Raw genomic sequence first — 26,581 nt, 5'->3', positions numbered from 1 at the left:
AGAGGGAGGAGGGAGAGAGAGCCCCAGCAGTCAAAGGGGGGAGGGGGTAATCTGGGCAGTCAGAGGGAGGAGGGAGAGCCCCAGCTGTCAGAGGGAGGAGAGAGAGAGCCCCACAGCAGTCCGAGGGGGTAGGGGGTAGTTCGAGAAGTTAGAGGGTGGAGGGAGAGCCCCAGCAGTCTGAGGGAGGAGAAAGAGAGCCCCAGCAGTAAGAAGGAGGAGGGAGAGAGCCCTAGCAGTCAAAGGGGGGAGGGGGTAATCTGAGCAGTCAGAGGGAGGAGGGAGAGCCCCAGCTGTCAGATGGAGGAGGGAGAGCCCCAGCAGTCTGAGGGAGGAAGGAGAGAGCCCGAGCAATCAGAGGGAGGAGGGAGAGAGCCCCAGCAGTCCGAGGGAGGAGGGAGAGAGCCCCAGCAATCAGAGGGAGGAGGGAGAGAGCCCCAGCAATCAGAGGGGGAAGGGGTAGTCCGAGCAGTCAGAGGGAGGAGGGAGAGCCCCGGCAGTCTGAGGGAGGAGGGAGAGAGCCCCAAAGTCTGAGGGAGGAGGGAGAAATCCCCAGCAGTCCGAGGGAAGAGGGAGAGAGCCCCTGCAGTCTGAGGGAGGAGGGAGAGCCCCAGCAGTCAGAGGGAGGAAGGAGAGCCCCTGCAGTCTGAGGGAGGATGGAGAGAGCCCCAGCAGTCAGAGGGAGGAGGGAGAGAGCCCCAGCAGTCTGAGGGGGTAGGGGGTAGTTCGAGAAGTTAGAGGGAGGAGGGAGAGCCCCAGCAGTCTGAAGGAGGAAAAAGAGAGCCCCAGCAGTCAGAAGGAGGAGGGAGAGAGCCCCAGCAGTCAGAGGGAATAGGGAGAGAGTCCCAGTAGTCCGAAGGGGGAGGGGGTAATCTGAGCAGCCAGAGGGAGGAGGGAGAGCCCCAGCAGTCAGAGGGAGGAGGAAGAGAGCCCTAGCAATCAGAGGGAGGAGGGAGAGAGCCCCAGCAGTCAGAGAGGGGAGGGGGTAGTTCGAGCAGTCAGAGGGAGGAGGGAGAGAGCCCCAGCAGTCTGAGGAAGGAAGGAGAGAGCCCCAGCAGTCAGAGAGGGGAGGGGGTAGTTCGAGCAGTCAGAGGGAGGAGAGAGAGCCCCAGCAGTCTGAGGAAGGAAGAAGAAAGCCCCAGCAGTCCGAGGGAAGAGGGATTGAGCCCCAGCAGTCAGAGGGAGGGGGGAGAGCCCCAGCAGTCAGAGGGAAGAGGGAGAGAGCCCCAGCAGTCAGAGGGAGGAGGGAGAGAGCCCCAGCAATCCGAGGGGGGGGTAGTCCGAGCAGTCAGAGGGAGGAGGGAGAAAGCCCCAGCAGTCTGAGGGAGGAGGGAAAGCCCCGGCAGGCAGAGGGAGGAGGGGGAAGCCCCCGCAGTCAGAGGGAGGAGGGGATAGTCCCAGCATTAAAAGGGGCCGGGGGCAGACCCCGAAGTCAGAGGAAGGAGGGGGCAGGCCCAGCAGTCAGAGGGGGCAGGGGGGTTGTCTCAGCAGTCTGAGGGAGGAGGGGTCAGCCCCTGCAGTCTGAGGGAGGAGGGGGCAGCCCCACAGTCAGAGGGAGGAGGGGGCAGGCCCCACAGTCAGAGGGAGGAGGGGGTTGTCCCATCAGTTGAGAGGTAGAAGGGAGCAGCCCCCGCAGTCAGAGGGCCCTCTCATCTCTGCAGGACTCTTCACAGCTCCCCCAGGCGGCCCCCAGTTGCAGGCACAGAGAGGGTGAGACAGACAGAGGCCTGGAGCCCAGTCAGCGTGCAGGAAGGGCCCCACAGAACCCTGTCTCCTGCAGGCCTCCTGAGCCCAAGGGCAGGAAGCCCTAACAGTGGGTGCTGTGTGGGTGGGACCCCCAGCCCTACACTGCCCACGGGGAGCAGCTTGTCTCGACCCTCAAAGACATCCTTAGCACGTGCCCGCTCAGTCCCTGCGACATGCAGTCTCCAGGCCCACGGGCTGCAGCGACAGCAGTCATGCTGCAGGCATGCGGGTCTGTCCCAGGCAGGCCCCCTGCTGACCAGGCAGGCTGCACCTGGCCTTGAGCCAGCCTGTAATCTCTGGCATGAGAGGACACCGCTGGCCCCGAGTCCCAGCCGGGCTCCCTGCCAGCCTGCACTGGGCCCCACAATCTCCCCGGAGCCCTGCCTGATAACCCGATAACCCGGTGACAGGCTGGGACACAGGGAAGAGGAAAGGGGGGTGTGAGGAGGGGCACCTGGGAATGAGGAAAGGTGGGGATGGGCTTGAGAAGCACTTTGGGCAGGACATGGTGGGGCCGTGGGGCCATGTGTCCAGGTGGGAGGTGCTCGGGGGTCCAGGGGAGTTGGGCCGAGCCCCTGGACGGGTTCAGGTGGCCAGGTCGCACAGCCCTGCCCACAGCCATCTGCTGCCCCAGTCGGGGGCCAAGCTGAGTCCAGATCTGGTTACCCAGAACTTACATGTGCTGGCACTGTGCAGCCCACATACAGAATACATATGCTGATGCATAAAGCCACACATGCAGTCATACATATGCAAACAATGCACACTCACATGCTTACACATGCACACTGACGTGCATGCAAACAATGTACATGCACATACACAAATGCAATGCACTCATGCTTACGTATGCAAACAATGCACTCACATGCTTACATATTCATGCACACGCTCACAGGCTCAGCATGCACATCCACACACGTGTGCACACATGCTTATACATATGCACTCACACACTTGCACATACACTCACAAGGCACATATGCAGTTACATGTACAGGTACACATGCATTCACATGCATGCTCACACTTGCACATGTACTCACAGACATACATGCTCATGTGTTTATTCACACTTGCCCAGCAGTGGATCCCAAGTGAAAACCCAGGGAATGGGGCTAAGTTGCCCGGGCCCCTTAGGGCTCTCGGGAGTAAGGAGCCTGCGGGAACTCTGTGTTCCAGGAGCCTGAAAAAGTGGTTTTGGGGGGTTGATTCTGTAACCCCGAGTTTGCCACCCGCGCCACCTTGTGCGCTTGGTGGCCAGGGATAAGGTGCAGAGCCTGGTGTCCACAGCCCAAGAGACCCCTTCTGACACCCCACGGGCTGTTGCACACCAGGTACAAAGTAGCCCCCAGACCTTCTGGCACCCAAAGAAACACACACGCTTTGAATCTGTCAGAGTTTATTGTCAATGAAGCAAAGAATCTTGAGAAGACTTGGAAAATAAATATCCAGAGAGAAAGCAGTTTAAGAGGAAAGGGTGCACAGAGGGTCAGCGGGATGCGGCGGCAGAGCCTGCTCACTCCAGGCTTGGGCGTGGGCCGCGGGGACCAGAGCGGCGGGCGCGGCTGGGGGCACCACGCTGAGGCTCACAGCTGGTGTCCTGGCACAGGCAGCTCTCAATGTGGGTGTAGGAGTGCTTGATGGTGCCGCCCGTGGGGCAGTACAGCTCCACCTCCCGCAAGCTGGTGCGTTCCTCCTTGCAGCAAGAGCACTTGTGGTCCAGAGATTGTGCCTCCAGCGAATACCTGCAGGAAGGCGGCTTGAGGTGCCTGGGCAGGGATGCAGGCCCCGCCCACCGACACGCCCTCTCCCGGCCCCGCCCACCGGCAGACCTGCCCGCCATTGGCCCGTCCCTGGTGGCCCCGCCCAGGCCTGGCCCGGTGGCCACGCCCACGGCCCACGGGACTCACAAAGCGAAGGTGCCGCAGGAGCCGGCGCAGTAGTTCATAGTGATGTTCCGGGCGCAGCCAGCGCGCGAGATCTCCTTGGTGACGGAGATGGTGGAGCAGGGCCGCTGCGTCTCATTGCGATGGATGCCTGCGGGGAGGCCAGGCTCAGTCCCGCGCCCCTGCTACGCTCCCCCGCCCCCCGCCCCCCGCCCCCCACCCCCATGCACACAGCCCGCGGCGGCTGCCCACACCCGGGACTCACAGGTCTTGCAGCAGCCGTTGGGCATGAGCTTGATGGAGCCCTGTGGGAAAGGGACGTCAGCGGGCGGCTGCCCCCTTGCGCCTCCCGCCCCTACTCCATTGCCCTCGCGGGCTGCTGCCTGGGCCAATAGGGGGACCAGGGCGCCCCCCCACACCGGCACCCCTGGGGATACTCACAGGGAGGCAGGTACTGGGGTCAAAGTCGGGGCAGGTGATGTTGGAGACGGATGAGATGAGCTGGTTGTGGATCTTAACGCAGCTGAAGAAGGTGCAGTTGTTGCTGGGGTCACTCTTCATGTCCCCGGGCTGCAGGCAGAGACAGTGCTGAGGTTGGCAGGACCCCCCAGGCACACCCAGGGGGTCCTAGAGCACCTCCTGGGAACAGGTGCCAGTTGCAGTGGGGGGACGCCCACCGCGGACCTCTCAGGGAAGGGGCCCGGGAGACACACCTGCAGGATGAGGTTGTGGCCGTTGGGCTGCGTGATGACACAGCGCGTCTGCTCACACTTCCGGCAGCACTCCCCAGGGGCGTGCACCAGCTCGAAGCCCTGCAGGGCACAGGGGCAGCCGTGGGCCCGGGGCAGAGGGACACGGGGTGGGGTGGGGCCCAGGGCGAAGAGAACACGGGGGAAAGGGGAAGTGGACCTGGACGAGGGTTCACGGGAGACGAGAGGACAGGGGAGGGGACACGGGGCGGGTGCCTACGGGGTCACAGGAGCTGGGGCAGGACACGTGGCTGCAGGAGATGATGTTGAGCTGCGTGGTGCTGTTCCTCTGGCTGGTACAATTGCAGTTCTGGCACTTGGAGGAGTAGACTGGGGAGCCAGGCTGTGGGCACAGAGGCAGGTCAGCACCACCCCCCGGCTGCCCCGAGAGGCCCCACCCCACCTCACCAAGGGCCCACTCACCTGGTACTCGGCATTTCCCATCACGCACACGCCCTTGGGCTCTGGGGGACAGAGGGACTCGGGTCAGACACGGCTCGGCCTCCCCTCCCCGCCGGCCACCAGCCTGGCCACTCACCGCAAGAGTAGACTGGGCAGCACTTGCCAGCCACCTGCTTCCTCTTCGCCTGGAAGCCCAGCGGACAGGTGTGGGCTTTGTCCTCGCAGAGGCTGATGTTGCATTCTGGGGGCAGGGGGGCGCGGTGGTGAGCGGGCACCCCACGGGCAGGCCTCACACCCAGGCCACCCATCGCCAGGGCCCCCGGAGCCCCCCTTACTGCAGGTCGTGGTGTTGCAGCAGGGCTGGGCCGGGTCGACCTCAGTGACGGGGTAGGTGCCCTCCTCCTTGCACACGGGCTCGGAGGTCTTCTGGCACTTCTTGGGGTGGCAGACGATGCCGCTGCCGCCCTCCAGACACACGCAGTCCTTGCAGTCGAACTCAAAGTGCTCCCCAAACTGCAAGAGGGAGGGGTGAGCCGGGGCCTCCCTCAAGGGACGTTGTCTGTCCACCTGCCTGAGGCCAGGTCGCTGACTGTATGCCTGGACCCACCCACCTGCGTGTTCCTGTGTGAGTCTGGCAGGTGATCAACGCACCATGTGCAAACACAAAAAACAAGCTCACATGTGGCCACCAAGTCACGTGACTCACGAGTTGGTGAGGTGGGGCAAGGATAGATGGACACATTTGAAGGGGAGGAAGGGGGCGGTTGTGCCGTGGTATAGATAGGTGGTGGGTGGACAGATGGGCGGATGGATGGGGATGGGTGGTGGTGGGTGGAGGGTGAGTGGCAGACGGGTGGTGGGTGGATAGGGATGAATGGTGACAGATGGTGGATGGATGGATGGATGGGTGGATGGATGGATGGATGGATGGATGGATGAGGTAGACGGGTGGATGGATGGATGGATGGATGGATGGATGGATGGATGGATGGATGGATGGATGGATGGATGGATGGATGGATGGATGGGTGGGTAGATGGATGGGTGGATGGATGGGTAGATGGATGGGTGGATGGATGGATGGATGATGGATGGATGGATGATGGATGGATGGATGGATGGATGGGGTGGATGGATGGTGGGTGGGTAGGGATGAATGGTGATAGACGGTGGATGGATGGATGGGGGTGGATGATGGTGGGTGGTGGGTGGTGTGTGGACTTCCCCTGCCAGCTCAACCTTCCATGGCTTCAATAACTCCTGACCTAGTGTTTGAGACTCCCTGGCTCAACCCCCCATTTCTGTGCCCCCCAAATTCAGGACTCAGGGGAGAAGCATTTGCAGACCCAGAGGGGGACCTACCTCTCTGGGAACGTTGTCAGGCCCCACACAGCCTGGAAGGGAGAAGAAACAACCGAGTTAGCAGAGCACAGCAAGCGGGGGCTGGGGCGGGGTGCGGGAAGGGGCGCCCCTTACCGCAGGACTCCACGCAGACATCGAAACCGGGGGCGTAGCTCATGGTGCCCTCAGGACAGAAGCAACCCTCCACCTGGCGGGTGTTGTTCTGCTCTGGCGCACTGGGGGCACAGAGGGGCACAGCGGGTCAGCGCAGCCGCCCCGCCCACACCCCTCCCTCCCTCCGTGCCTCTCCCAGACGTGTACCTGGACTTGCAGGTGGGCTCCTGGGCGGGTCCGCAGGCCCTGTACTCCCTGTGAGACGGGCAGCTCAGCGCTGTGGGAGGGGGAGCAGAGGACAGTGTCAGGGGCCAGGCCGTCCCGCGCCCCTGGCTCCGCACCCACGGTGGGGTACTCACAGCAGATGCCGTTGGTGTGGTTGCGCCAGTCGATGCAGACGCCCTCGTGGGCACAGAGGGTGGCGTAGGCCTGCAGGCTGGCGCACTCGAGATGGTCGCCGGGCACGACGCAGCTGTCGAACACGCAGGCCTCATAGTAGTGCTGGGGCAGCACCAGGTGGTGGCACTGGGAGAACAGGCTGCGGAGGGAGAAGCGGCACATGCTGGGGTCCCTGCCTCTGTCCCCTCCGGGCTCCGTGGCCAGAGAGAGGGCCACGCTGGCGGGGGGGGGCGGGGCAGAGACGGGTGCGGGGTGCGGTGGGGCAGTGTCCGGACAGAGAAGCCCTCTGCTGTGTGGACACCGGTGTCGGGGCCTCCGTCCGCTCGGTGGGGGGAGGTTCCCCACAGCTCCCCACACGTCTGATCCCTGTTCGGGGTCAGCCCAGCAGCAGACCTGCCCCCGCAACAGCCCCGACGGCCAGCTTGTCCCCGTCCATCTGGACGCCCCTCGGCAGGCCTGAGCAGCCCGGGCTCACCTGCCTTTGATGAGCTCGCAGAGAGGGGAGGCGCAGCTCTGCCCAGGGCTGCCGCCGCCAGGCGTGGTGAGGGCCGGGCGCTTGGTGGTGAAGCTGGACTTTGGGCAGTGGGGCTTGGAGGGGTCGTTCACCACCCACTCGTCGGCGGCCACCTCGCAGTCAGAGGCCATCTCCCCACTGGGCAGCATGCAGTCGTCGGCCGTGTTGTTGGTGCAGGTGCCTGGGGGAACGAGAAGGGCCCAGCTGCACCCCGGCACCCCCCCCCAAGCCTTCCCGGCCGCAGCCCAGCCTGCCCACCCCCCCTGCCCACACGCTCCCCCCGGGCCTCCCGCTCACCACACTGGCCCTTGGTGTTGTTGCCGAAGAGACGGTAGGGCAGCCGGATGGAGAAGGACAGGCCATTGTAGGCGATGACCGCGTCTAGCCGGGGGATGGACACCTCGTAGTTGATGCCGGACTCGTACACTTCCAGGCCAAACTTCTTGTAAGGCAGTGCCACGGCCTGCTTGTTCACCTGCACCTGGGGACAACGGGTCTCAGAAGGCTGCTGGGCCGGGTCAGGTCCCGTGGGAGGCTGGGCACAAACTTGTGGGCGAGACCAGCCCTTTGTGGGCGGGGCCAATCCCTATGTGGGCGGGGCCAATCCCTATGTGGGCGGGGCCAGGCCCTGGGCAGACCAAGCTCCTCTCAAGCCCCAGGAATTCCTAGGCTGGCTCCTTGGGGGAGGACTGGTGGGCAGCGGGAGGGCGGCCGGCACCTACCTGCACCACCATGGGCGCCATGCTCACGGTCTTGAGCAGCACCTCCTGGGTCTCATGGCGCACGATGAGCGTGCGGGGACAGGACACCTGGTCAGTGGGGTCGCAGTGGTAGTTGTCGATGTAGACCCCGAAGTTGTCCACCGTGGAGACGATTTCCTCCACCAGCACGTACGTGCAGTTGCCCTGGTAGCTGTAGTACAGCCCGTCGAAGGTGACGTAGTGGGGGTCTCCCCAGCCCGTGCAGTAGCCTGCAGGAGGAGGGGCCGGTGAGGAGGGGCGCGGCGTGGCGGGGGCATGGGGTCAGGGCCGCGTGAGGGGGGCGGCGCTTACAGTCGCACTCCCAGTGCCAGCAGCAGCCGTCGGGATCCATGACGCGGACGGGCGTCAGGCCGTTGGAACAGGTGGGCATGGGTGGTGGCTTGCACTCCACCTGCACCAGCTCCACTGTGTTGTCGTGCTTGCAGATGGCCTGGGTGCAGTTACACAGCCACCACGTCTCGTTTTCCTGCAAGGACACCCAGGTGAGCGTGGTCAGCCCTCACCGGCCCTGTGAGGAGGCCCGCCAGGAGGGGCCGTGCACTGCCGGGGAGGCAGCCGGGCCCGGGAACTGCGGGAGGCAACGAGGACCAACAACCTGCAGAGCCTCGCCCAGGACTGCAGGCCCCGGTCAGGGCAGAGCAGGGAAACACCAGCCCCCTCCCCAGCCACTGACCTGTCTGGGAGGGTCGAAATCTGGGCAGCCGGGGGCCTTGGTGGTGGTTGGTGGAGTCTTAGTGGGGGTCTGGGAGGCAGGTGTGCTGGTGCTGGGCGGCGAGGAGGTGGTGGTCTGGGCGGGCGTGGGCGTGGGCAGAGGCGTGGAGGGGCACGACCAGTTGAAGAACTGGAAGGTGCAGTCCTCGGAGCAGTTGACATAGTAGCAGGTGTCTCCGTGGGTCCCGTTGTACACGACCTCCCCTGCAAGGACACGTTCTCACTGCTGTCCACCCGGGCTGCCCACCGCCCCCCCACACACACACCCAGCACCCCCTGGCCTGCGCCCGGGGACCCGCACCTGGAGCGAAGTAGGTGTCGTTGAGCACGCAGCAGAACTGCTGTGTGGAGATGGGCGTGTTGGAGCCGGTGGTCTTGCTGATGCTGGGCGTGACGATGGGGCTCACGGTGGAGGGCGTCATGCTGGACACCATGGTGGTGCTGGTCTGGGTCGTGATGGAGGTATGTCCGGTAGCAGGGGTGGTTCCTGTGGTGGTCGTGGTCACAGTCACAGGAGGAGACGTGGGAGTGGAGCTGGGGCTCGTGGTGGTTCTGCTGGAGGTGGTCTCTGGAGTGCCTGCGGGATGGGGGGAGGCGTGAGATGGGCAGCTCGTGGCAGGAAGGCCCACGACCACCAAGCTGGCATTCGGCCACTCAAAACCCAGATCTGACTGCGAGATGCTGCCGAGGACCTGAGGCCCACGTGCCACCTCTGCTCCGACCTGGACCCGGTGCCACAGCCCAGTCTCCTCCCAGGACAGCCATGCCGTCCCTGCCCTCAAAGGGGCACAGGGGAGCAGGGGCCTCTGCAGTGCTCTGGGCGAGCAGCAGGCGCGGGAGAGTCCCCGCAGCAGTGCCTTCCCCCCGTGCCCTCGTAGAGGCCTGTACCTGAAGGGGTGCTGCCTGGAGTCGATGGTGGCATGCTGGATATCCCCGGAGTGGTGGGTCTCGTGGTGGTGGAGGACCCAGGCGGAGTTTGGGTCGTGGTGAGCTCCTCAGAAGGTACTGTGCCTGTGGGGGTCTCTGGGGGAACAGTGGTGGTGGCAGTGCGGGTGGGAGTCGTGACCTCTGGAGTAGTGGATGTTGTTGTAGGAGTCATAGGTGATGTGGTAGTAGAGACAGTGCTAGGGGTTGGGCTCCCAGGGGTGGTGGGAGTTGTGTTGCTTGGGGTGGTGGATGATGGAGTTGGGGTCCCAGTTGATGTTGTGGTGCTCACAGGTGGAGTTGTGGCCTCAGGGGTGGTGGGAGATGTGTTCCCAGAGGTGGTGGGAGATGTGGTTCCAGGGGTGGTGGATGTTGTAGTTGTGGTCTCAGGAGAGGTGCTGGATGATGGGGTTGAGGTCTCAGGGGTGGTGGATGATGGAGTTGGGGTCCCAGTTGATGTTGTGGTGCTCACAGGTGGAGTTGTGGCCTCAGGGGTGGTGGGAGATGTGTTCCCAGAAGTGGTGGGAGATGTGGTTCCAGGGGTGGTGGATGTTGTAGTTGTGGTCTCAGGAGAGGTGCTGGATGATGGGGTTGAGGTCTCAGGGGTGGTGGATGATGGAGTTGGGGTCCCAGTTGATGTTGTGGTGCTCACAGGTGGAGTTGTGATCCCCGGGGTGGTGGGAGATGTAGTCCCAGAGGTGGTGGGAGATGTGGTCCCAGGGGTGGTGGATGTTGTAGTTGTGGTCTCAGGAGAGGTGCTGGATGATGGGGTTGAGGTCTCAGGGGTGGTGAATGATGGAGTTGGGGTCCCAGTTGATGTTGTGGTGCTCACAGGTGGAGTTGTGGCCTCAGGGGTGGTGGGAGATGTGTTCCCAGAAGTGGTGGGAGATGTGGTCCCAGGGGTGGTGGATGTTGTAGTTGTGGTCTCAGGAGAGGTGCTGGATGATGGGGTTGAGGTCTCAGGGGTGCTGGATGATGGAGTTGGGGTCTCAGTTGATGTTGTGGTGCTCACAGGTGGAGTTGTGGTCCCCGAGGTGGTGGGAGATGTGGTCCCCGAGGTGGTGGGAGATGTGGTCCCAGGGGTGGTGGATGTTGTAGTTGTGGTCTCAGGAGAGGTGCTGGATGATGGGGTTGAGGTCTCAGGGGTGGTGGATGATGGAGTTGGGGTCCCAGTTGATGTTGTGGTGCTCACAGGTGGAGTTGTGGTCCCCGAGGTGGTGGGAGATGTGTTCCCAGAGGTGGTGGGAGATGTGGTCCCAGGGGTGGTGGATGTTGTAGTTGTGGTCTCAGGAGAGGTGCTGGATGATGGGGTTGAGGTCTCAGGGGTGGTGGTGATGGGTGATGAAGTTGGGGGCCCAGTTGATGTTGTGGTGCTCACAGGTGAAGTTGTGGTCCCTGAGGTGGTGGGAGATGTGGTCCCCGAGGTGGTGGGAGATGTGGTCCCAGGGGTGGTGGATGTTGTAGTTGTGGTCTCAGGAGAGGTGCTGGATGATGGGGTTGAGGTCTCAGGGGTGGTGGATGATGGAGTTGGGGTCCCAGTTGATGTTGTGGTGCTCACAGGTGGAGTTGTGGCCTCAGGGGTGGTGGGAGATGTGTTCCCAGAGGTGGTGGGAGATGTGGTCCCAGGGGTGGTGGATGTTGTAGTTGTGGTCTCAGGAGAGGTGCTGGATGATGGGGTTGAGGTCTCAGGGGTGGTGGATGATGGAGTTGGGGTCCCAGTTGATGTTGTGGTGCTCACTGGTGGAGTTGTGGTCCCTGAGGTGGTGGGAGATGTGGTCCCAGAGGTGGTGGGAGATGTGGTCCCAGGGGTGGTGGATGTTGTAGTTGTGGTCTCAGGAGAGGTGCTGGATGATGGGGTTGAGGTCTCAGGGGTGGTGGATGATGGAGTTGGGGTCCCAGTTGATGTTGTGGTGCTCACAGGTGGAGTTGTGATCCCCGGGGTGGTGGGAGATGTAGTCCCAGAGGTGGTGGGAGATGTGGTCCCAGGGGTGGTGGATGTTGTAGTTGTGGTCTCAGGGGAGGTGATGGTGGATGGGGTTGAGGTCTCAGGGGTGGTGGATGATGGAGTTGGGGTCCCAGTTGATGTTGTCGTGCTGAGAGGTGGGGTTGTGGCCTCAGGTGTCGTGGGAGATGTGGTTCCTGGTGTGGTGGATGATGTAGTTGGAATCTCAGTGGAGGTTGTGGTGGATGATGGAGTTGGGGTCTCCGTGGAGGTGGTGGTGGGAGTTGGAGTTGGGGTCTCTGTGGAAGTAATGGTGAGAGTTGGGGTTGGGGTCTCCGTGGATGTAGTGGTTGGAGTTGAAGTTGGGGTCTCCGTGGAGGTGGTGGTGGGAGTTGGAGTTGGGTTCTCTGTGGAAGTAATGGTGGGCGTTGGAGTTGGTGTCTCCGTGGAGGTGGTGGTGGGAGTTGGGGTAGGGGTCTTCGTGGAGGTAGTGGTGGGAGTGGGAGTTGAGGTCTCCATGGAGGTGGTTGGAGTTGGGGTTGGGGTCTCAGTGGAGGTAGTGGTGGGAGTTGGGGTTGGGATCTCCGTGGAGGTGGTGGTGGGAGTTGGGGTAGGGGTCTCCATGGAGGTGGTAGTAGGCGTTGCAGTTGGGGTTTTAGTGGAGGTGGTTGTGGGAGTTGGGGTTGGGGTCTCCGTGGAGGTGGTGGTGGATGATGGAGTTGAGGTGTCACTGGAGGTGGTGGTGGGAGTTGTGGTCCCTGGGGTCTCGGAGGTCGGACTTGTGGTCTGAGTCAATGTGGTACCAGTGGCAGTGCTAGGAGTTGGTGTTGGGGACTCAGTGGTTGTTGTAGTTGTGGTTGGAGTTGTGACTTCTGGGGTCATAGATGTAGGAGTTGGGGTCTCTGTGGAGGTGGTGGTGGTGATGGTAGGGGTTGGGGTTGGGGTCTCTCTGGAGGGGGTGGTGGTAAAGGTGCTCGGGGTTGTGGTAGGGGGGGTAGTGGTGGTGGTTGTGGTTTCTGGAGTGGTGGATGTTGGGGTTGGGGTCTCCGTGGAGGTGGTGGTGGTGAAGGTGCTCAGGGTTGGGGTTGGAGTCTCCGTGGAGGTGCTGGTCGGGGTTGGGGTTGGGGTCTCCGTGGAGATGGTGGTGGTGAAGGTGCTCGTAGTGGTTTGCTCTGGGGTCTCGGTGGTGGTGGCCATGGAGGATGAGAGGTGCCCTGTGGTGGTGGGCTCTATGGTGGGTGTGGTGGGCTTGCAGTGACCACAGCAGTAGACGTTGATCTCGTAGTTGACGCAGAAGGGCATGGGTATGGCTCCCCCTGGCTTCTGGTCCTTATTCTTGCACACCAGCCCATGGGTGAGGTTACAGGTCACTTTCTGGCCCAGGTGCTCGATGGGGGTGTTGGGGTACATTGCAGCTCTGCAGGAGATATTCTGTGCCCACAGGCCTTCACCGCTACAGACGCCCTGAATGGATTCATAATCTCCTCCTGTTTGGGTAGTGTTTGGTTTTCCGGAGTCCTCCCAGCCTGTCCACTTGCAGTCCTCGTCACAGGTTGTTGAGATGGTAGAAGATGCGGTTGGAGTTGTGGGTGTCATTGGTGTGGTGGTTGAGGGGGTGCCTGGAGTCACTGTCGTCTTTGGTGAGGTGGTAGACGCAGTAGTCGGAGAGTTGGTAGGGGTGGTTGTCAAGGAGGTTGGAGTGGTCGTCTCTGTGCTGGACGGGGGTGCTGTTGAGGTCCCCAGTGTAGTAGTGGTAGGTGTCATCGTTGAAGTCACTGAGGGGGTAGGGGTTGAGCTTTCAGTGGTTGGACTCTTGGGGGTTGTGGTACCTCTGGTGGTGGATGTTGGCGTCGGGGTCCCTGAGGAGGTTGTGGTGACGGTAGTGGAAGATGGAGTGGGGGTCACAGTTGATGTGCTAGTAGAGATGGTGCTGAGAGTTGTGGTCTTCAGGGTGGTGGATATTGTAGTTGTGGTCTCAGGGGAGCTGGTGGTAGATGATGGCGTTGAGATCTCAGGGGTGGTGGATGATGGAGTTGGGGTCCCAGTTGATGTTGTGGTGCTCACAGGTGGAGTTGTGGTCCCCGAGGTGGTGGGAGATGTGTTCCCAGAGGTGGTGGGAGATGTGTTCCCAGAGGTGGTGGGAGATGTGGTCCCAGGGGTGGTGGATGTTGTAGTTGTGATCTCAGGGGAGGTGCTGGATGATGGGGTTGAGGTCTCAGGGGGTGTGGCAGTGGGTGATGAAGTTGGGGGCCCAGTTGATGTTGTGGTGCTCACAGGTGGAGTTGTGGTCCCTGAGGTAGTGGGAGATGTGGTCCCAGAGGTGGTGGGAGATGTGGTCCCAGAGGTTGTGGGAGATGTGGTCCCAGGGGTGGTGGATGTTGTAGTTGTGATCTCAGGGGCGGTGGTGGATGATGGGGTTGAGGTCTCAGGGGTGGTGGATGATGGAGTTGGGGTCCCAGTTGATGTTGTGGTGCTCACAGGTGGAGTTGTGGTCCCCGAGGTGGTGGGAGATGTGTTCCCAGAGGTGGTGGGAGATGTGGTCCCAGGGGTGGTGGATGTTGTAGTTGTGATCTCAGGGGAGGTGCTGGATGATGGGGTTGAGGTCTCAGGGGGTGTGGCAGTGGGTGATGAAGTTGGGGGCCCAGTTGATGTTGCTGTGCTCACAGGTGGAGTTGTGGTCCCTGAGGTAGTGGGAGATGTGGTCCCCGAGGTGGTGGGAGATGTGGTCCCAGGGGTGGTGGATGTTGTAGTTGTGATCTCAGGGGTGGTGGTGGATGATGGGGTTGAGGTCTCAGGGGTGGTGGATGATGGAGTTGGGGTCCCAGTTGATGTTGTGGTGCTCACAGTTGGAGTTGTGGTCCCCGAGGTGGTGGGAGATGTGTTCCCAGAGGTGGTGGGAGATGTGGTCCCAGGGGTGGTGGATGTTGTAGTTGTGATCTCAGGGGAGGTGCTGGATGATGGGGTTGAGGTCTCAGGGGGTGTGGCAGTGGGTGATGAAGTTGGGGGCCCAGTTGATGTTGTGGTGCTCACAGGTGGAGTTGTGGTCCCCGAGGTAGTGGGAGATGTGGTCCCAGAGGTGGTGGGAGATGTGGTCCCAGGGGTGGTGGATGTTGTAGTTGTGATCTCAGGGGTGGTGGTGGATGATGGGGTTGAGGTCTCAGGGGTGGTGGATGATGGAGTTGGGGTCCCAGTTGATGTTGTGGTGCTCACAGGTGGAGTTGTGGTCCCCGAGGTGGTGGGAGATGTGTTCCCAGAGGTGGTGGGAGATGTGGTCCCAGGGGTGGTGGATGTTGTAGTTGTGATCTCAGGGGAGGTGCTGGATGATGGGGTTGAGGTCTCAGGGGGTGTGGCAGTGGGTGATGAAGTTGGGGGCCCAGTTGATGTTGTTGTGCTCACAGGTGGAGTTGTGGTCCCTGAGGTAGTGGGAGATGTGGTTCCAGAGGTGGTGGGAGATGTGGTCCCAGGGGTGGTGGATGTTGTAGTTGTGGTCTCAGGGGTGGTGGTGGATGATGGGGTTGAGATCTCAGGGGAGGTGGTGATGGGTGATGAAGTTGGGGGCCCAGTTGATGTTGTGGTGCTCACAGGTGGAGTTGTGGTCCCAGAGGTGGTGGGAGATGTGGTCCCAGAGGTGGTGGGAGATGTGGTCCCAGGGGTGGTGGATGTTGCAGTTGTGGTCTCAGGGGAGGTGATGGTGGATGATGGAGTTTGGGTCACAATTGATGTGGTGCCGACAGGTGGGGTTGGAGTCTCAGGGGTGATGGGAGTTGTGGTCTCTGGGGTGGTAGAGGTTGTGGTTGGGGTCTCAGTGGAGGTGGAGGTGGGAGTTGGGGTTGGCGTCTCTGTGGAGGTGGTAGGAGTTGGGGTAGGGGTCTCTGAGGAGGTGATGGTGGGAGTTGGAGTTGGGGTCTCCGTGGAAGTGGTGGTGGGAGTTGGGGTTGGGGTCTCCGTGGAGGTGGTGGTGGGAGTTGGGGTTGGGGTCTCCGTGGAGGTGGTGGTGGGAGTTGGGGTTGGGGTCTCCATGGAGGTGCTGGTCGGGGTTGGGGTTGGGGTCTCCGTGGAGATGGTGGTGGTGAAGGTGCTCGTAGTGGTTTGCTCTGGGGTCTCGGTGGTGGTGGCCATGGAGGATGAGAGGTGCCCTGTGGTGGTGGGCTTTATGGTGGTTGTGGTGGGCTTGCTGCAGTGCCCACAGCAGTAGACGTTGATCTCGTAGTTGACGCAGAAGGGCATGGGTATGGCTCCCCCTGGCTTCTGGTCCTTATTCTTGCACACCAGCCCATGGGTGAGGTTACAGGTCACTTTCTGGCCCAGGTGCTCGATGGGGGTGTTGGGGTACATTGCAGCTCTGCAGGAGATATTCTGTGCCCACAGGCCTTCACCGCTACAGACACCCTGAATGGATTCATAATCTCCTCCTGTTTGGGTAGTGTTCGGTTTTCCGGAGTCCTCCCAGCCTGTCCACTTGCAGTCGTCGTCCTCGTCACATGGTGTTGAGACGGTGGAGGGGGTAGTTGGTGAGGAGACTGGAGGTGTGGTTGGTGTGGTTGGTGTGGTGGTAGCGGAGGTGGTCGGTGATGTTGTAGTTGTAACAGCTGGTGAGGTGGTAGATGAGCTGGCTGGAGGTGTGTGGGTTGGCGTCGTGGTTGGAGATGTGGTGGGTGTGGTGGTAGCGGAGGTGGTCGGTGATGTTGTAGTTGTAACAGCTGGTGAGGTGGTAGATGAGCTGGCTGGAGGTGTGTGGGTTGGCGTCGTGGTTGGAGATGTGGTTGGTGTGGTGGTAGAGGTGCTGGTGGGCGAGGTTGTAGAAGTGGTGGTGGAGACTGTTGGTGTCTCGGGAGAGGACACAGTCGGGGAGGTGGTGGGTGAGACAGTTGGCGTGGTGGTCCGAGGTGTGGTCGGTGTGCTGGTAGAGGCAGTGGTTGGAGCCGAGGATGGCGTGGTTGAGGCCTCAGGACACTCGTCCATGGGCAAGCAACAGTTAACTCTAATCTTGTAGTCGTAACAGACTCCAAACGGTCCGTTTCCAAACTGGTCGTCGTTCTTGCAGATGAGCCCGAAGGAGACGTTACATTGCACCTTCTGGCCCAGCTCCTCCCAGCTGAGGTGGGGCTCCGTGGCTGACCGGCACTCAATGTCCTCTGGGGCCCGACACACTTTGTCAAAAGTCTCGTGGTCACCATCATCGGTGCCGCTGTGGGGGCTGTCCTCATTAATCCAGTCGGACCAGAAGCAGCACACTTCTAGGAGGGGAGAATAGGGTCCTTACTCCTGGGACCCCAGGGAGCCCCACCAGCACTGCCTGAGGACTGGATGAAGGCTGAACCTAGCACCCTGAAGCCCCCCGAGGAATGGGCCCAGCCCCAGCTTCCAGCCCGCCCCCTCACCAGCCCGTCTGGGTGCTGGTGCTGACATAAGTGAATCACAGAAGGAGCGTCCCTCCAAGGGGAAGGATCTGGTGGGAGTTCCGGCCCCCTTTGGCCCATAGAACTGTCCCTCAGACTCGCTCAAGCCCCCTGCATGAGGTCCTGGACTCAGCCCATCAAAATCAAGAGGCCAACGTATGTGCCGGGGGCCCCGGGCCACGCGTCCCACACTCCCGGCAGGAGCCGCCAACAACTTACTCGGAGTAGTCGAAGCGGGCGGTGACACTGTGGCCGAGGAGAGAAGACAGAAGGGTGTCAGTTAGCTGGGCACGGAGAAGCGTTCACCCACCCCCGAGCTCGCTCTGGGCTGGCAGCGGCTGGAGCCACCTCAGCAGAACTAAGGACGCTGCCCCGCTGTCTCCACGCCAGCATTCGGGACCCCCGAGCCCCCTCCCTGTGTCCTGGCTGATGGCCAGGGTGTCTCTGCAGCGAGGCAGCAGCCCCGGGCCTGAGCTGTGTGGCCCTCACCTGTGCTGGGAGTTGGCACGGTGCCGGTGCTGGTGCTGGTGCTGGTGGTGGTCACAGTGCTGGTGGGTGACGTGGGGTAGGTCGAAGGCGTCGGGGTGGACACGCAGATGTTGAAGTGCTTCTCCACTGTCCCGTTGGGCCCACAGATCTCCCAGTAGCAGAAGGAGCCGTCCTGGGTGTAGTTGAGAATCTTCCCTGTGGGGGGAAGGGGACGTCAGTCCCACGGGGACAGACCGACTTCCAAACCCCCGCTTTTATCCACAGAACCTAAGGGACCCCTACCAGGCCCCGGGGGACACTATGAACAGGAGGTAGGTGAGACCCCCAGGAGCCCAGGAGACCCCACGCAGGGAGCCGGATGTGCCTGGCCTGTGACCCAGGCCCCGAGGGGCAGGGCACAGCTCACCTTCTTCCGGGCGGCAGGTAACTTGTGAGTTGCTGTTGCATTCACTGCAAAACAAGCGCGGGGCGCAGGGACAGGTCAACAGCTGGTCCAGAGGGCCCACCACCAACACTCCGCCCGCCCGCCCTGTGTGCCGAGGACACGCCCCCTAGACCGCCGCTCTGGGATCTAACTGCAGTCAGTGGCCAGGCTGCCCAGGGAAGGGCGTGGGTGTGCCAGTGATGAAGGCATGCGTGGGCCCACCTCCCCCAGGCCCCCCGGGCTGTGAGCTCACGTACCAAGACTGGCAGATGTCCTCAGCAGGAATGGACGTTCCTGGGGGGTAGTGGGTATCGTCCACATAGCAGCCACACTCGTCGGCCGTGACGCACTTCATCAGATCCTCGTCAAAGAGGGGCTTGTCCTGGGGGCACCGGGGGTAGCAGCCTGCAGGCACAGGGCATGAGCTGAGACCACCATGTCCCCAGACCCTACCCACGGTCCTCACCCGGCCGGATCTTCTCTCCAGAAAGACCCTCAGAGCTGGGCAGGCCTTGCAGGCAGGGCTGCACCCCGACAGAGTCCCCCCATGGCCTCAGCCAGCCCCCTGACCTGAGGTCCTCCTTGTGCCACCTCGTGCCCTCTGCTCCTGGCCTCACGCTTGGGTGCCCCGCTCAGGTGCCCAGCCCACTGCCCCAGCCCCGGAGAGCCGTGGCCGCTGGGCACTCACCCTCCAGGTAGGACACGGAGATGTTGGAGTGGATGCCGTTGTAGGTCCTGCAGGTCTCCAGGCTGCGGTTGCCACAGGGCTCGTAGTGGAACTCGCACTCGTCCCGGGGGTTGTAGTAGTCACAGAAGATGGCTGCGGGGTGGAGTGGGCCAGCGTCACCGGGGGCCGAGCCCAGACAGCAGGGCCCCAGGCAGACGGGACAGCCCCGACGGGCACTCACGGCACAGGTCAGGCGTCCTCCAGAACACGCAGGCACCCTCCTTGGTGCACTCCTGGGCGTACGAGGCCACGGCCGAGCAGAAGCATTCACAGTCCCCGCCCGAGTCGCAGGAGCACGAGTCATGTACGCAGGCCTCGTAGAAGGGTATGGGGTCCACCTGCGGGGAGGCCCCGATGCCTGGGTCCGTGCTGCTCTCCCTGGGCAGAGCCCAGCACCGGCCTCCCAGGCCCTCTGTGGTGCCGCCCGGCCCTCAGAGGGGGGGTCATTGTGGCGAGGCGGCTGTCCTGTCACCACGTCACCACGTGGGTCTGAGGCTGCCGAGGCTTCGGGGGCTCTGCGCCCCTCCCACCTCCTCAGAAGTTAGTGGAGGCTGGGACCCCAAAGAAGGGCCCCAGGGGGAACGCCGAGGAGCAATCCAGGGGTGCCCGGGAGAGCTGCAGCTGGGCGGCCCGCCCGGGGCACATCCCCAGGTGCCACCCACCGCCCAGCACTCTCCCCACCCACCTTTCCGTGGCAGATCTCGAACGTGGAGCTCTTGATGATGCTGCACTGCTTCTCGGCCCAGGAGCGGCGGTGTGGGTTCTTGACACATGGATCAGGGGTGCTGCTCACATCGGGGCACGTGGGGGCCTCCTTCCAGCTGTTCCCGAAATCCAGCTCGCTCTCCACCACCATGTGGTCCCGTGTGGTGAACTCGTTGTTGGAGCGTTGGTCGAAGTTGCCGCACAAGCCGCACACTGTGCCCTGCAGAAGGGGTAGAGGAACCGCGTCAGGGAGGGCGGGGTTCGGGCGGGGCGTGGCCTGGGTGGGCGTGGTCTAGACGGGATGGGTGGGGCCGGGCGCGGTGCGTGGGGCGTGGGGCGTGGCCTAGGTGGGTGGGCGGGCCCAAGTGGGGGTGGGGGGTAAGGTCGGGGGCTGCGTGGGTGGGCGGCTGCTCACCTTGTAGGAAGGGGCGAGTTTGATGAAGATGGTGGTCCTCTTGTCCCAGATCACGATGATGCCGACGCTGGCCTCCACCACCAGGTACTGGCCCACTTCCCGAGTGGTGTAGGTCACGTGGTGGCCCTGGTCCCTCTGAATCACCACGCGGTGCTTGTCCTCCAGCTTCAGCTCTGTCCTCTGTGCCAGGAGAGAGGCCCTGTCATCGGCCCGCTCCAAGGGTCCCCGAGACCGTGCGCCCGGAGTGTGGGGGCTCACTCACCCCCAGGAAGATCTTGATGGCCTTGGAGCAGGTGACGCCCGTGGTGCCGCAGGGCACGTTCTCGGTGACGATGCTGAAGGTGCCCCGGGAGGAGTTGCGACCGCAGTAGTCCTGCAGGTGCCGGAGGGTGTGAGCCAGGCCCTGCGGGCGCCCAGGAGCCTGCCCCGAGCCCCAGCCCTCCACCCCGCCGCACCTGAGCCGCCACGTAGGAGCAGTGCCCGTCGAAGTCGTAGTACTTTCCATCGAACGTGATGTAGTGGCCGCTGCCGTAGATGGTGCAGGTGCCGTAGCAGACGTTCTGAGTGCATGCCCAGCGCCCTTTCCGGCATGTGCTGTGGACAGCGAACACGGAACACGGGTGTGCAGGGGCCTGGCGTCCCACGCTGCCGCCCTGCCGGTCCCGAGGGACCCCCGCCGCACCCCCCACGTCAGAAGGAGGCCACTCACCAGGTGTTGCAGTCCACCTTGATCTCGTCCCCGGGGGAGAAGAGGTCCTTGTTGTGCACGCAGGGACAGTCCTCCTCCTTCACACAGCCGCCCCGCCCGTCGTCCAGCTGCCCCTCCGGGCACACGCAGCCACTCACGCAGCCCGTGTGATACTGGGGCACAGAGGGGCGGGATGAGCAGCAGGCCCACTGAGACCAGGTCCCCTTCCCTTGCTGCCCTGGCGCGGGAGAAGGCCAGCAGCCAGACCTCCCCCAAAGGAACGGCGTCCCAGGCAACTGTCCGGCCCCGCCCCAGGGACAGAAAACCCAGAGCCAGGGGCCTTGGCCCCTCGGTGCCACAGGGTCGCCTCCCTGCACTTACATAGCCTGCGGCCAGGGTCTGACAGCTGATGGGGCGAGGATTCCGGGTGGCCAGGGCGGTCAGGTTGTTGCAGTCCACATGGATCTTTGGGGCGGCACAACCTGCAGGACCACGGGGGTGACTGAGCTAGAGAATGGGGCAGGCTGGAGGCAGGGCCGGCAGGGGCGGGTCCAATAAGCATGGGAGTGGGCCGGCTCGGGGCGGGGCCTGCGGGAGGGCAGGTCCAATAAGCGTGGGAGTGGGCCAGCTGGGGGCGGGACCTGCGGGAGGGCAGGTCCAATAAGTGTGGGAGTGGGGCGGCTGGGGACGGGACCTGCGGGAGGACAGTGGAGCGAGGGGGCCACATCGCCCAGCCCACTTACTCTGACCCAGCAGCTTGACCTGCATGCAGTGCAGCCTCCCGTTCTTGCAGACACTATGAGCAAGAGGGAGCAGGGGTGAGCAGGGACTGGTTGCAGGAGGGTCTGGGGCAAGTGGTCCTCAGTGATCCTGCCCCCTGGCCCCTGCCCCAGTGCACCCACCAGCGTTCCTCCTGACGCAGGACCACCTCGCCTGCCTCCAGGTAGAGGCCGTGGTGGTAGCAGGAGCACTTGGCCATGGGCACACAGCGGCCCTTCTCGTCCAGGAAGGTGTGGTCAGGACAGCCGCAGCCGTCCACAGGCGCGAAGCCATGGAGGCAGTGGGTGTCAGGCTCAGACAGGGAGCGGCACGTCTGCTGGCAGGTGGTCAGGTTGTAGAGGAAGACCTGGGAGTTGGGGCAGGAGCCCACGTCCTTGTCTACAGGAAAGGAGGCACAGGAGGGGTGGGTCACCACCAGAGCCCCCGCTGCCCAGCCACCTCTGTCCACCTCTGTCCGTGCAGGTCACTCCTGTCAGCAGAGATGCCCAGGGTGGGCCTCTGCCACGCCAGAACCCTCCCAGGCACCCAGGGGGCCCGTGGGGCACTCACTGCAGACGCGCTCCCGCCAGCCCCACAGCATGACGCCCTTGGCAGCGCAGGCACGGGCGTAGGAAGACAGCGCTGCACACATGCAGTCCTCACTGTTCTGGCAGTTACACGCATCGTATTTGCACCTCTGGACAGACAGGAGGGGCGGGTGAGGGCCGTGTGCTAGCACCCAGGCAGGTGCACATACACGCACTCACGCAGGCGCGCACACACTTGTCCACACCACACACTCCATGTCCATTTTCAGCCACCTGGCAGCGGATCAGACCATGGGGTGGGGTGGGGTGGGGCTGGCCGTGCACACCTTGTAGTACTCAGCGGGGTCCACAGCCGAGTGGCACCTGGCAAAGGGCGTCTCAGCCTTCCGGAGCAGGGAGCACCAGTGCTCAGCATAGTTGGCTGCATGGGGAGACATCTCAGTGGGGCGCCCACGCCCAGCACCCCCAGGCAGAGCAACAGTCGCCACTGCGGGTCCAGCTCAGGCTCCCCCAGGTCAGCCCGGGCCGGGGCCAGGCAAGGAGGGGCCCTGTCTTCCCGGGTCTGAGGGTGGCGGGCAGGCTGAACTGTCCAGCACCACGGCCTCGTCTGGCCCAGCCGCCCTGGCCAGGGCTGCCCTGCCTTGGCAGGTGGCAGTCTGCCATCCGCACCCTGGGCCCCAAGACCCGGAGGTCCGTATGCAGGTGTGGGCCCCACCCTCCTCCAGGCCCTCCCAGCAGGAGTCCCCGTGCAAGGCAGGCGGGCGCAGCTCACCACTCTCGATGTTGAGAGAGCAGGGGTCATCCAGCCAGTCCAGCTGGTCGTGGCAACTGGACTGGGCCTTCCAGGTGTTGGCAAAGCCAGCCCCAGTGGCCTCCACCAGCCCACCCGGGGTCTTGAAGTCGTCACCCGCCAGACCGTTGAAGTTTCCACAGAGACCTGAGGGGCCAGGGAGGTTGACGGGCTCAGGAGGTGGCAAGCCAAGAATTGGGGCCCAAGGGGTCTCTCATACTGCACGCCTGGGACCAGGGGTCACTCGCCCCGCACACCAGGTCTGGGCCGGGGGTCACTCGCCCTGCATGCCCAGGTCTGGGATGGGGGTCACTCACCCTGCACGTGGCCCTGCACAGCCTGCTCCAGGCTCACGAAGAGCTGCAGGACAGGCACCAGCTGCAGCTGCAGCCGAAGGCCGAAGGCCGTGTTCACGATGATGTGGTAGGAGGATGGTTGGAAGATGGAGAAGCTCGCTGCAAGGAGAGCCAGACAGGTGGGGGCTGTCAGGTGAGGACTGTGCCCCAGCAGGAGGTGGGGGCGCCCCCACCGCCAGCCACCAGCAGGACTCACCAGTGACATGTGGCAGGTTCACCCTCAGCTCATTCAGCAGCACGCTGCCATCAGACTTGAAGGCCACCACCTATAGGGAAGCAGGGGACCCTGGCCTGAGTGGGCCTGGAGGCGGGGCAGGTGGCGGGGCGGGGCGGGGCGGGGGAGGGAGGGCACCCACGTTCTTCTTCCTGTCCAGGAGCAGCACCACAGTCTTGAGGCACGTCTGCTTGTCCGTGGAGCCGCAGGGGGCCAGCTCACCCAAGAGGGCATAGGAGTCGTTGTGCTCGCCCTGCGAAGGCCGGAAGCTTGAGCCAAGGGCCGGCCCAGTCCTGCTCCAGCCCCACGCCCGCCGGCCGGCGCGCCACCTACCCTTGCCAGCACGTAGTAACAATCCCCGTGGAAGGTGTACTTCTTCCCGTCGAAGGTGGTGATGTGGGAGCCGCCCTCCAGGGCGCAGGTTCCAGGGCAGGGGAGGTCCTTGCATGACCAGCGACCAGCATTGCAAACGCTGGAGAGCAGCAGGGAGAACCGTCAGGCCCCGCCCTCCTACACCCCCTATCCGGAGAGCCCCACCCTGCTGTCCTGTGTGGCTAAAGTGGATGTTGGACCCCGCCCCCTCCATGCCCAGACTCCGCCCCCGTGCACTGCCTGGCCTATGTAGGTGCTGGGCCCCGCGCCCTCCCGACCAGACTCCGCCCCCGTGCGCTGTCTGGCCTGTGTAGAAGCAGAGCCCCACCCCCTCCCGCCCAGACTCCGCCCCCGCTGCACCGTCTGGCAGATGTAGGTGCTGGGCCCCGCCCCCTCCCGCCCAGACTCCGCCCCCGTGCAGTCTGGCCTATGTAGGTGCTGGTCCCGCCTCCACCTGCCCAGACTCCGCCCCTGCTGCGCTGTCCCGCCTTTGTGAACCCCGCCCAGTACATACCACTGCTCACAGTCATTGGTGACCTGTTGGCCGGGGGCGTAGAGGTGGCCATGCAGTTTGCAGTGACACTGGCTGACTGGGATGCAGCCGCTGCCCGCGATGTCGTCAAACACGGTGCCTGCACAGCCGGCATGAGCCGTCACTCTCAGAAAGTGCCAGGGCCCCCCGGAGGCGGGGGAGTCAGAGGTGGCAGGCATCTCGGTGACCCCACGCTTGGAGCCAAAGGAGAGCTTCCACGGAGGACCCAGAGGGTGGCCCGAGGTGCTCCCGGGCGCCCGCTGTGGGGACATCTTCCCACTGCCTCCCTCCCCTGGCCGCGGTTCCCTGGTGCAGTGAGAGCTTCCTGCGTCCTGTGCCCCAGCCACGCACCTTCTGGGCAGAAGCAGCCGTCCATGCTGTGCTCCTCACACAGGCTGCTGACCTCCAGGTGGGAGCAGGTGTCCATGCAGGGTGAGCCGCTCTCCAGGTAAACCATGTTCTGTGGGCAGCTCTTGGCTGCAAGACAAAGCCGCACGTGAGGGGGGCGGGCTCAGCAGGGTCGGGCCAGCCGGCCCAGAGTGCCTTGCCGCGCTCCACTTACGGCAGAGTGTGGGGGTCCTCCAGTTGCCGGGGCGCCCGCCGGCGTGAGAGCACTGGCGGGAGAACTCAGCCAGGGTGCTGCAGGCGCAGGCGTCGCCCTCGGGGCACTGGCAGCGGTCCTGCATGCACGCCTGCACGTACAGCTCCTGGGGCACGCGGCCCTGGCAGTCCTCGAAGGCTGGCAGGCTCAGCAGCCGCTCGCACTCGGCACGCTGGAGAGACAGGAAAGGCATGGTGGCGTGGGGGTGCCAAGGAAACGGGCTGCCTGGCTCTGCCCCAGTGAGGGTCCCCACTCACGTGCTCTGAGCAGGCCTTGGGCGCCTGGATCTCCTCAGGGTCCTCACACATGGTCTCGGGCTTGTTGATCTTCTGCATGTTCCCGAACTCCAGGGCACTGAAGGACACCCCTGGGGCAGAGGCACCGCGGTCAGTGCCCCCAGCACCGGTGTTAGCAGCCCCTCCACTCCGCTGCCCTGGGAGCCCCCTCACCATCGGACAGGAACTCGGAATAGGTCTGATAGCCATTGAAGTCCCCGCAGAGGCCACACGTGTGATTCCGGAACTTGCTGTCCAGCTCCAGCTGTGGGGGGAAGGGCAGGGAGTGGGTGGGTGTCCCTTGGGCCCAGTTGGCAGGAGGGGCCCCAGAGCAAGGGCCCCTGGTACACTAGCATGAGCAAGCAAAGCCCCATGCACTCAGCATAAGTTGTCAGACCCCCGTGCACCCAGCATGAGCAGGCAGGGCCCCCGTGCACCCAGCATGAGAGGGCAGGCCCCCCGTGCACCCAGCATGAGCGGGCAGGCCCCCCGTGCACCCAGCATGAGCGGGCAGGGCCCCCGTGCACCCAGCATGAGCTGTCAGACCCCCCATGCACCCAGCATGAGCGGGCAGGCCCCCCGTGCACCCAGCATGAGCTGTCAGGCCCCCCGTGCACCCAGCATGAGCGGGCAGGGCCCCTCACTCACCATGAGCGAGTCCTTGCGGTTCCACATGAGGGACAGGCCGGCACGTGAGTACACCTTAGTGTAAGCATCGTTCCTCTCAATGAGGAGTCCCGGGCTGTAATGCGGGGTGCTGACCCTGGGAATGGACCAGCAGGATGAGGGGGTGTCGGCGTCCACTCAGCCCCAGCCCTCCTGCCCCCGGCTCTTCTCCCCTCCCCCGGCCCCCACCCACAGAGAGGGGTGCTGGGCTCCTTCCTGCAGGAAACTAAATCCCAGGATCAGAGAAAGGCCAAGCCCGCAGGTGGGGAACCCGCCAGGCAGGAAAGGGCTTAGAGGGCTTCATTGTTCGCCAGACAATGGGGGGACAATAGCTGGGGGGGGCGCTGAGGCCCCCCGGGCATGGCCGTAACCCAAGCCCTGGAGCCAGCTCCAGGGGCCCCAGGGAAAGGAGCAGCACCCAGCCCTCCCCAGGGCAGGGCTCCCTCTCCGGGCCTGGGTGCAGGGCTGGGTGCCCCTGGGTGCCACACTCACATGGCACCGTTCACCACGGCCAGTTGGCGGGTGAGGTAGACGGTGTCGTCTTTGACGGTGAGCAGGATGTACTCGAGCTGCGGGTGGCCGCCCTGGCCCGGCCCGCGCTTCACGTGCACGGCGAACTCCTTGTAGGCGCCCCGGCAGTCGGAGGCGAAGTTGTAGTCGCAGAGGCCGGGGAAGCGGAAGACATCGCCGTCGAAGGTCTTGTAGTGGAAGTCGCCCCAGGTGCTGCAGACGTTGTGGCCATGGTTCCGGGTCCTGCCTTCTGGGGGGCAGTGGAGGGTGAGCCCCGCCCGCCTACCCCGGGCCCACCCTTGGCCCACCAGGCCTCCGCCTCAGCCATGCCCAGCGTGGCTCTGCGACTCAACCCTGAGGGGTGGGTCTCCCAAGTTAGTCTCTGGGCTGGGGCAGGCCCTCGTGACGGACCCCCGACCAGTGTCCCCGCTGCGGCCCAGTCCCCTCCCAGACCCCTCTGCCCCTGCAGAGTGGCAGGGGAGCGCCTGTCCCCAGCCTGCAGACAGCCTCCGTCTCCTCCAGCTGGACACTGCGGGGCCCCCTCACCTCTTCGGAGCTCGTTGGCCCCGGCCGAGGCCAGGGCCAGGCAGAGGGCCACCAGGCGGGCTGCAGGCAGCCCCAT

General features: G+C 63.7%; 1 protein-coding gene across 1 annotated transcript; it reads right to left on the bottom strand.

Moving 5' to 3' along the window:
* Positions 1-3,262: 3,262 nt before the first annotated feature.
* On the bottom strand, positions 3,263-26,581 carry MUC2 (mucin 2, oligomeric mucus/gel-forming). The gene is made up of 50 exons (XM_055143844.1): positions 26,506-26,581; positions 25,942-26,209; positions 25,432-25,546; positions 24,958-25,048; positions 24,766-24,875; positions 24,470-24,680; positions 24,259-24,384; positions 23,890-24,007; positions 23,337-23,475; positions 23,146-23,256; positions 22,986-23,055; positions 22,751-22,888; positions 22,416-22,580; positions 21,970-22,064; positions 21,666-21,792; positions 21,239-21,494; positions 21,080-21,132; positions 20,718-20,818; positions 20,358-20,509; positions 20,104-20,242; positions 19,911-20,021; positions 19,649-19,828; positions 19,214-19,453; positions 18,710-18,866; positions 18,490-18,621; positions 18,059-18,206; positions 17,784-17,827; positions 17,378-17,572; positions 17,108-17,134; positions 13,764-16,726; positions 9,512-13,433; positions 8,925-9,200; positions 8,586-8,827; positions 8,204-8,378; positions 7,874-8,121; positions 7,449-7,632; positions 7,113-7,332; positions 6,598-6,776; positions 6,446-6,515; positions 6,260-6,360; positions 6,146-6,177; positions 5,119-5,296; positions 4,920-5,024; positions 4,805-4,845; positions 4,602-4,724; positions 4,346-4,444; positions 4,074-4,202; positions 3,898-3,937; positions 3,657-3,783; positions 3,263-3,491 (listed from the first exon to the last, which is right to left on the bottom strand). Exons 1-50 carry the CDS (start codon positions 26,579-26,581, stop codon positions 3,263-3,265), a joined length of 13,578 nt encoding a protein of 4,525 aa, XP_054999819.1.

This window comes from Sorex araneus, chromosome 6, assembly GCF_027595985.1.
Source record: "Sorex araneus isolate mSorAra2 chromosome 6, mSorAra2.pri, whole genome shotgun sequence".
NCBI lineage: Eukaryota > Metazoa > Chordata > Mammalia > Eulipotyphla > Soricidae > Sorex > Sorex araneus.
The sequence above is the reverse complement of the archived record's forward strand: the minus strand, read 5'-3'. Positions and strand labels throughout refer to the sequence as shown.

Coding starts and splice junctions, on each gene's coding strand:
- MUC2 (XM_055143844.1), bottom strand. CDS start 26,581: ATGGGGCTGCCTGCAGCCCGCCTGGTGGCCCTCTGCCTGGCCCTGGCC. Junction 24,681..24,765: donor CCAAGGCCTGCTCAGAGCAC/GTGAGTGGGGAC, acceptor CTGTCTCTCCAG/CGTGCCGAGTGCGAGCGGCT. Junction 18,207..18,489: donor CTCCGTGTCCTACCTGGAGG/GTGAGTGCCCAG, acceptor CTGTGCCTGCAG/GCTGCTACCCCCGGTGCCCC.